Consider the following 9,637-nt stretch of genomic DNA (forward strand, 5'->3'; position numbering starts at 1 on the left):
TATCTATTTTGTTCCTTCTGAATTACCTTCAAATTGATACTTCTCCTCGCCATAACACCACAATTCTCAACCCAGCCTCACCACACGAGACCCAAACATAAAACCACACTGCCCTAAGTCTAATAAACCACTGAATACTCTCGTAAATATCCCCAAAAGTACCATATTCAAAATACTTACCCTGAAAAGACTTTCTGCGACCTAAGGCGATTACTTCACCTTCATGATACCGATATGTAGAATCCATACTGATATAGAAATGCCACAAGTCTAGACACCATCCAATGTAAACCTTAGTTTCTAGCCAAACACACATCCTGAAGATCCCCAACAGCTACATATGAATCTTGAATCCATTAGAACCATCCTCGGAAGTCATCCACTCTGTTCAAATCCTCAGACCGAATGACCTATGATCCATTAGCACTCCAACACCCTAGGAAGTAATCGCACCTTAATGTAACCAAATAAATTCCTGATCCATGCACATTACATCCTTCACCAATAACATTCAAGTCATTTCGTGATTCTCATACACACATAAAGCATAATACAACCCTTATCTAAATTTTTTTTTTACTCAAGTCATCCTCGATCTCAACCCCTATAAGCCACAACTGATTCACCAGTATACCTCAAACTGAAATTAATGTGACATTTAGCCGTGCAATTAACTTATCAATAGTAGACTCCCCCACTTGGCTCAAAGTCATAGGTCAAAACATGTAGGAACTCACAATGCCCATACTCTACTACTGCCATAATACCATAGTGAGATTAAACTAAATCCTTCATAAGATCGTGCAACACAAACCATCTAGCACTTCAAATCATCTACAAATCTCGCATTCACCCTCGTAACAGTCAAGACAACTCTCATATGCGATCCAAACTCAAACTGCAGCACATATAAATCACTGGTAAATGAGGACTCACTACAAAACAACATAGGGATCACACGCCCTCAAGACACCCTGCAGGAAATAACCCACCTGCTTCGCCTCTCTTTATACCCTTCCAGTATCATAAACATCGTGCAATCACTTAATCTTCCTAAGTCTGAACTCATATCACAACATGAAATCTACATCATTTCCCAACTAAACAACATGAAAAGATCCTTCAACATACCCATAACGTGGGGCTATACATCAAATCAAGAAGGAAATCAAGCACCAAATGGTTCTTTCTACCCTCAAGAAGACCTCCTCGTCACATTCAAATCATATGAACACATCTCACGGTCATATCATACTCATCACGTAGATATCCAACCATCACTTCCACTAATAGGGACACTACCGAACATATAATTCGAAAAAGCACGTGCTTATACAATCAATGCCTCAGTGCTCAAGCTACAGGCAAAACCCAGCCTCAAGTCCTCTAGACTGGCCCAACACCAACACACAGAAATCACATCTTGTCCCTCGGTCAGGGAATCACAAGTCATCGATACACAACTGATACCAAGCGCTTATGTGCGCACACGAATGCGTGGAAGGAAATCAAGGAGTTACGCTTCAAGCTGAATCAATGACGCACGATAAAAATTCAAGAGTGTAGAATTTCCTAAAGGTTCTTCAGCCTCTCAAAGATAAGTACAGATGTCTCTGTATCGATCCGCAAGACTCTACTAAATCCGCTCATGACCCGTGAGACCTATGTAACCTAGGCTCTGATACAAACTTATCACGATCCAAAACTAACCCTATCGTGATGGCACCTATCTTGGTACTAAGCAAGCTGACACATTACTAAAACAAATGAGATTTTCATTTTCAAGACAATTTCCAAAGCTATTTATTATAAAACCTCCATAAGGAGTGTAAACAAAAAAAAGTGCAGAAATAAATACTAAGACATATACTAGTCATGAGCATCTACCAAGGACTGTCTTATAATACTAACATATACAGTCTGGAAAACAACTAATAACAATCTATAGGAATATAGGAGGGAGAAAACAGGGCTACGATCGCCATGCAGCTACCTTGCTAACTCTAATAGATCCACGATGGATGAAATCAACACTCACTAACACGTCCAGCAACTCCTGGATCTACATACAAGGTGCAAGGAGTAATGTGAGTACGCCAACTCAGTAAGTAATAAAGGTAAATAAAGACTGAGCAATAGTGACGAGCAATAAAATCAACTACCTTGCTAACTCCAATAGATCTGTGACGTATGAAATCAACACTCACTAGCACGTCCAACGACTCCTGGATCTACACACAAGGTGCATGGACTAATGTGAGTACTCCAACTCAATAAGTAATAAAGGTAAATAAAGACTGAGCAGTAGTGACGAGCAATAAAACATATACAGTTCATATCGTGAACTCTCAGTAGAATACAACAGGCTTTTAAAACCAGGGTTTTGAATCAACTCAGCTCATTTAAGTCTAGTTTCAGTAAAATCGTTTAAAACAACTTTAAACAGTTTTATAACAAGGTGATGCAAAAGTGAGTAAAAATGATGAAAGCAATAACATCCCCTCAGGAAAAACTCACTCGTATACAGCCCCTCGGTCAACATAAATGATAAATAGCCCATCGGGCAAACATGAGTCTTAAACATCCCCTCAGGAAAACATGAATCATAAACAGCCCCTCGGGCAATCATCATTGTCACTCATATACAATCCTTGGGCATACCTCACAATCACTCGTAAACAGCCCCTCGGGCACAACATGAAGCAAGAATAGCCCCTCGGGTAAAACAGCATATCACTCACTCAAGGTACTCGTGCTCACTAGGGGTGTGAAGACTCCGGATGGTCTCCTGTAGCACAAGCGCTATAATCCGCACAGATAACTCATGTGATGCACGGACAACTCACGTGCTATAACATCAATATCAAAATCTGCAATGATAACTGGCGTGCTGCACGGACAACTCACGTGCCATAGTCTTAATATCTCACAATCAGGCACTCGGCCTCACTCAGTAATGAATCAGTAACAACATGTTGCAGTGTGCAGCCCGATCCTATAAATATCCTCACAAAAATAGGCCCTCGGCCTCACTCAGTCATAAACCTCTCAACCCACTCGGGCTATTAGTAAAAAAAATAGGGTTGCCAACTCAAAATAACATTTTATATGCATCAAAATAGGTAATAAAGACTGGGTTATGAAATCAGTAAACATAGGATGACTGAGTATAGATTTTCAATCAAAACAGTGAGAGGATAATAAGAAAATGTTGCTAATGGTCCAAAGAGCTCTGGCACAAGGCCCAAATATGGCATTCACCCCAATTTATAGCAATTCTTTCTAAAATACATAAGTATCATATAATTTCAATCAAATACGCAACTTTATCGTTGCTACAGGACGAACCAAGTAACAATCCCCAACGGTGCATGCCCATACATCCATCACCTAGCATGTGCGTCACCTCAAAATAGTAAAATAATGTGAAATTCGGTGTTTCATACCCTCGGGACTAGATTTACAATCATTACTTATCTCAATTCGAGCAAAATCCTACTCCGAAATGCCATTGCCCCTTGAATAGGCCTCCAATCGACTCGAATCTAGACACAAGCAACAGAATATGATCAAAATAAGCTAAAGGAACCAATTCCACAAGAAAAATACCAAATCATAATCAAAACCCGAAATGGGCTCAAACCCGGCCCTCGGGCCCATGTCTCGAAATCCGACAAAAATTACAGAACTTGAAAGCCGATTCACTCAAGAGTCCATACATACAAAATTTATCAAAATCCGACCTCATTTGGCCACTCAAATCCTAAAAATCCACTCTCCAATTTTCAAGCCCTAAATTCCCAAATTTCTAGCTCAACTTCCCAACTAGATGATGAATAAAGCCATAGATTCATGAAATTTATACCATTATAGGTTAGAATCACTTACCCTAACGTTGCTCCTTCAAATCCCTCGAAATATTTCCTCTCTCCCGAGTTCCTCAAGCCCAAAATATAAAAATGGAGAACGAAACCTCGAGTTGGGCTTTTTTGCCCAGCAAAACCGTACCTGCGGTCACATTTCCGCTTCTGCGGCACTGCACATGCGGAAATTTCCCTCGCATGTGTGGAACTCACTTACTGCATCATATCTGCATCTGCGGCCCCTAAATTACACCCGCGACCTCGCAGATGCGACCAATCCTTTGCATCTACGATTCAACCCTGGCCTGCCATTTCCGCATCTGCGGTTCTTCGAGTGCACCTGTGGCCTCGCACCTGCGGTTCCCACTTCAGGTGCGGAAACATCAGAAGCAACAGCTTCAGCTGTATTATTCCACATCCAAACTCTCCGTTAACCATTTGAAATCATCCCGAGTCCCTCGGGACCTCAACCAAACATACCAACACATCATATATCAACATATGAACTTAGTCGAACCTGTGGAACACTCAAAACAATATTAAAACACCAAATTACACTCAGATTCAAGCATAAGAACTTCTGAATTTCCAAATTTCGTAACCGATGACGAAACCTATCAAACCTTGTCCGAATGACCTCAAATTTTGCACACACGTCACAAATAACACTACAAACTTACTCCACTTTTTGGAAATTCCGTTTTGACCTCGATATCAAAATTTCCACTGCAGACCAAAATTGCCAAATTTCCAACTTTTGCTAATTCAAGCTTAATTCCACCACGGACCTCCAAATCACAATCTGAACGCGCTCCTAAGTCCAAAATCATCCTGTGGAGCTGACGGAACCATCAGAAATCCAATCCGAGGTTAAATACTAAAAAGTTAAAACTTGGTCAAACCTTTCAAATTTAAAGCTTCAAGCTGAGAATTATTCTTCCAAATCTACTCCAATTATCCTGAAAACCAAAACTAATGATTTACATAAGTCAAAATACATCATACGAGGCTAGTCATGCCCAAGAACTAGTGAGTGAAGTGAAAATGCTCAAAATGATTGGTCGGGTCGTTACAAATTTGTAAATCTGGAATGCAATCTCAGGATGTAAAAAACCCATTAGGAACAAGTATAAGTGAGATTGTGTGCAAATGTGTGCAAATGTTTATTGACCTTGAGAAAGCATACGATAAAGTTTTGAGGGAGGCCCTGTGGAGGTGTTTGGAGGTTAGGGGAATTCCGGTAGCGGAGGTGTTTGGAGGTTAGGGGTGTTCCGGTAGCGTACATTAGGGTGATTAAGGATATGTATGATTATGCTAAGACTCGGGTGAGGATTGTGGGTGGTGATTCGGAGCATTTCCCCATGGTGATGGGGTTGCACCAGGGATCGGCTCTTAGCCCATTTTTATTTGTCTTGGCGATGGATGTATTGTCGCGTCACATCCAAGGAGAGGTGCCTTGGTGCATGCTATTTGTCGATGATATAGTGTTGATTGACGAGACACGTAGAGGAGTTAACACGAGGTTGGAGGTTTGGAGACAGACTTTGGAGTCTAATGGTTTCAAACTGAGTAGAACCAAGACAAAATACTTGGAGTGCAAATTCAGTGACGGGACCCATGATGCAGACGTAGAGGTTAAGCTTGATGCTCAAGTTATCCCCAAGAGAGCGAGTTTTAAGTATCTTGGGTCTATTATCCAGGGTAACGGGGAGATTGACGAAGATGTCGCACATCGCATCGGAGCGTGATGGATGAAGTGGAGGCTCACTTTCCAGTGTTTTGTGTGATAGAAATGTGCTTCTAAGACTTAAGGGTAAGTTTTATCGAGTGGTGGTTCGACCGACTATGTTGTATGGGGCTGAGTGTTGGCCAGTCAAGAACTCTCACGTACAGAAGATGAGAGTAGTAAAGATGAGGATGTTGAGATGGATATGTGGGTGTACCAGGAGAGATAGGATTAAGAATGAAGTTATCCGGGATAGAGTGGGAGTAGCCTCCGTGGAGGACAAGATGCAGGAGTCAAGGCTGAGATGGTTTGGACAGGTTAAGAGAAGAAGCATTGATGCTCCTGTCAGGAGGTGTGAGAGGTTGGCCATGGAGACTTTGAGAAGAGGTCGACGTAGGCCTAAGAAGTATTGGGGAGAGGTGATTAGGCAGGACATGGCGCTTCTTCAGCTTACCAAGGACATGACCCTTGATAGGAGGGTGTGGAGGTCGAGGATTAAGGTAGAAGGTTAGTATGTAGTTTGTAATTGTTCACTGATAGTCTTAGAAGCATGCATGTCTCTTAATATGCTTAGGTTTTTTTATGACATTATGTGGTTTTGTTCGCCTAAGGTATTGTATTCTCTGTTGCTATTATTTGGTACTACTTATCCTTTATCTCTCCCTTTTCTTTTCTCTTACATCTTTCTTCCTTCCTTGCTTTCCTCTTCTTCTTCTTCTTGCCCTTCCTAAGCCGAGGGTCTATTGGAAACAACCTCTCTACCTGCATTAGGTAGGGGTAAGGTCTGCGTACAGATGACCCTTCCCAGACCCCTCCTATTGGGATCAAACTGGGTTTGTTGTTGTTGTAATATATGAACTATCTACACCTCTCTCCCTTAAAGAGAATTTTGGAAATTTTTAATGATGCTAATCAAGGTTAGATGGAATTTTCATGATCTGTTGCATGTTAGTTTCAGTAAATTATTAGAAACAAGTATTAATTGTAAATCTTACAGAATCTTGTGAAGCTGAAAAAAAAGAAGATGGAGTGCAATCTCAAGATAAATATGCTGAAGGAACATACGATATCTCAATTCCGTCAGTTCTTAAAGAAATATCAGAAGATAGGGTGGACAACATATGTATTAAGTTCTTTCTTTGAAAAATTAAATTTGTACCCAGTTTACTCTCAACAAGGCCGCATTATTGCATGATTTGCTAATTTTTCCCTTCTTAATTGTTGTAGTTTTTCTTGCAGAGCAAACTAAAAGAAAGTGGAACATCAAGATGATGAAGTTTCAAAAGAGAGTAGTGGAGGACAATCTCAAGACATAGTAAATACCCAAGGAACAAGCATAAGTGAGATTCTTTGCAAGTGTATAGAAGGAACATATAATATCTCTACACCTCTCTCACTCACTTAAAGACAATGCTAGTCAAGATAATGATTTAACTGGCATGATCTTGACAGTTGCAAAAGGCTAGACAAAAATTTTTTCATCTTATACATGTTAGTTTTAGTCAAAGATTAGTAACAAGTACTAATTGTGTTAGCTCTTGTAAATATTTGAAGAATCTTGTGAACTTGCAAGCAAATAACATGGAGAACAGTAGCAACATAAAGAAAATGCAATGGATAGAACAAGCATAAGCAATATCTCAGCTCCATTATTTGTTAAAGAAATACAAGAAGACAGGGTGCCCAACCCAGGTATTAAATTCATTTATTCAGGTGAAATTCTAGAAGTTAAGGACATTTTGAAGAATTGTGTCCTTAATATTAGATTCATACTTCAAATTGTCAGGACATTTCAAAACTTGTGTCCTGAGTTTTTATCTCTTCATTTGACAATTTGTCCCAAAATTGAAGACTTGCAGAAAACTAATGTATATGTAGTGTTGCTTGCACAGCAAAACAAAAATGAAGTTGTTAACCAATATACTATGAAAAGGAAGAGAGAAGTATTGGTTTTATGGTCCATCATTTGCTATTCTTAATCCAACTCCTCCGACTACACAAATGAGCATTGATAAGGGCTTGTCTATGGATGTTGAAGGAAATGTTGAAGAAGACCTTGGTCGAGGGAAAAGGAATAAGAATCTTAGTTGTCAATTGAAATCTCCTTTTGAACTGAAAAACAAAAGAGGAATATTGATGGCGCACAATGAAAATACTCCCGAGTGTACGGGCTGGATAAAATCAAAATATACTCGTACATGTATTTTTCATTATGCCAAAGATAATGAAAAGTTATTGAAGAAATTCATTGGGTGGTTGGGCAAGGAGAAAACGAAAGGTGGAAAAAAAGTGTAAGTCCCTAAATGTATTCATTATTTCTTAATTGCTTACATTTGTTTCTTCAACTTCTAAGGTCAGGACTACCTGTCCTTAATTTTTGAACTTCCAACTCTAACTTCAGGATCGTGAGTCTTTAATTTTTGAACTTTCAACTCTAAGTTCAGGACTACATGTCCTTAACTTTTGAACTTGGAACTCGTAGTTCAGGACTACTTGTCCTTAATTTTTGTGCTTGTAACTCTAACTTAAGGACCAAGTGTCCTTAATTTTTGAACTTCCAACTCTTAAGTTCAGGACCAAGCTGCCCTTAATTTATGAGCTTGTAAGTCTAAGTTTAGGACTACCTGTCCTTAACTTTTGAGCTTGTAACTCTAAGTTCAGGACTACATGTCATTAACTTTTGAACTAGGAATTCGAAGTTCAAGACTACTTGTCCTTAATTTCTATGCTTGTAACTCTAAGTTAAGGACTATCTGTCCTTAATTTCTGTGCTTGTAACTCTAAGTTAAGGACCAAGTGTCCTTAATTTTTGAACTTCCAACTCTAATTTAAGGACCAAGTGTCCTTAATTTTTGAACTTCCAACTCTAAGTTAAGGACCAAGTGTCCTTAACTTTTGAACTTGTAACTCTAAGTTTATGATTACATATCCTTAATTTTTGTGCTTGTAACTCTAAGTTAAGGACTACCTGTCCTTAATTTTTGAACTTCCAACATTAACTTCAGGACCAAGTTTCCTTAATTTTTGAAATTATGCATTTCTAATTAAGAATTGACTTCTAACTTTGATATTTTCAAAATTTTAAGGGGACAAACTGATATATATATATATATATATATATATATATATATATATATATATATATATATATATACATACACACACACACACAAATGGTATGATTAAGAATCCATATAAATTGTACAATCAAAAAATCAGTAGCAAAATGTTCTTCCTTGAGCTTTCAGATAGTAGCTATGTACTTGATGATAAGGTTTGATAATTTACAAGACATTTCTTTTTTTTCTTCTTAATTTATTATTTTTTAATTATTTATGACTAATGGATTTTTTTTGTTGCCTTTTTATGAAGAACATTGACATTGCCTTGTATTATTTGAGAAAGAAGGAATGCTACCACCCTTGTGCCATCCATTTCATTGCACAACTACAGATATAGTTTTTGATAAATATATGCTACTTGTGTATAAATATTTCAATGAAGATGCTTCAGATGAGTTTTGGTGTGGTGATAATCAATTGGTTCTCACACCATATGTGTGGGGTGACCATCTAAATGTGGAATTGCTTGGACAGAGGTTGATAAAATCTTTTTTCCATGTCGGCTACCTTCAGAAAATGATGATGATGTGACGCATTTTCTTTTGGGGATATTGGACTTGAATGAGAAAAAGATTGATATGTATTTCCATATATAGTGAACCATATGAGGATGGATTGAAACACATTGAAATGTATGCTCGCATGATCCCCCACTTACTAAAGTTCTCACAGTTTGAGAAAAATCATAAGTCTTTTTGGAATGCATTCAATAAATTTGATATTTAGGGGCAAAGATCACCGAAACAAAATGGATCGTAAGTGTTGTCATTTGCTATATAAATTATATGTCATGACCCAAGTTCTTCCTCGTGACGGCACCTAGTCTCTATGACTAGATAAGCCTAACAATTTGTGAAAAAAGGAAAACAATACGAAACTAGCAAAAATATGAGTAATAAAATAGAGAAGTTTAAAAATGCCACTCG

The 9,637-nt window shown here is 38.4% G+C and overlaps 1 protein-coding gene across 1 annotated transcript; it reads left to right on the forward strand.

Moving 5' to 3' along the window:
• Nucleotides 1–5,281: 5,281 nt before the first annotated feature.
• On the forward strand, nt 5,282–6,905 carry LOC142162072 (uncharacterized). The gene is given in 5 exon segments (XM_075218377.1): nt 5,282–5,632; nt 5,634–5,943; nt 6,322–6,422; nt 6,559–6,712; nt 6,817–6,905. Coding segments are annotated over 5 exon segments (1,005 nt in total).
• The last annotated feature ends 2,732 nt before the right edge of the window (nt 6,906–9,637 follow it).

The sequence above is a fragment of the Nicotiana tabacum genome, chromosome 7, assembly GCF_000715075.1.
Source record: "Nicotiana tabacum cultivar K326 chromosome 7, ASM71507v2, whole genome shotgun sequence".
Classification (NCBI taxonomy): domain Eukaryota; kingdom Viridiplantae; phylum Streptophyta; class Magnoliopsida; order Solanales; family Solanaceae; genus Nicotiana; species Nicotiana tabacum.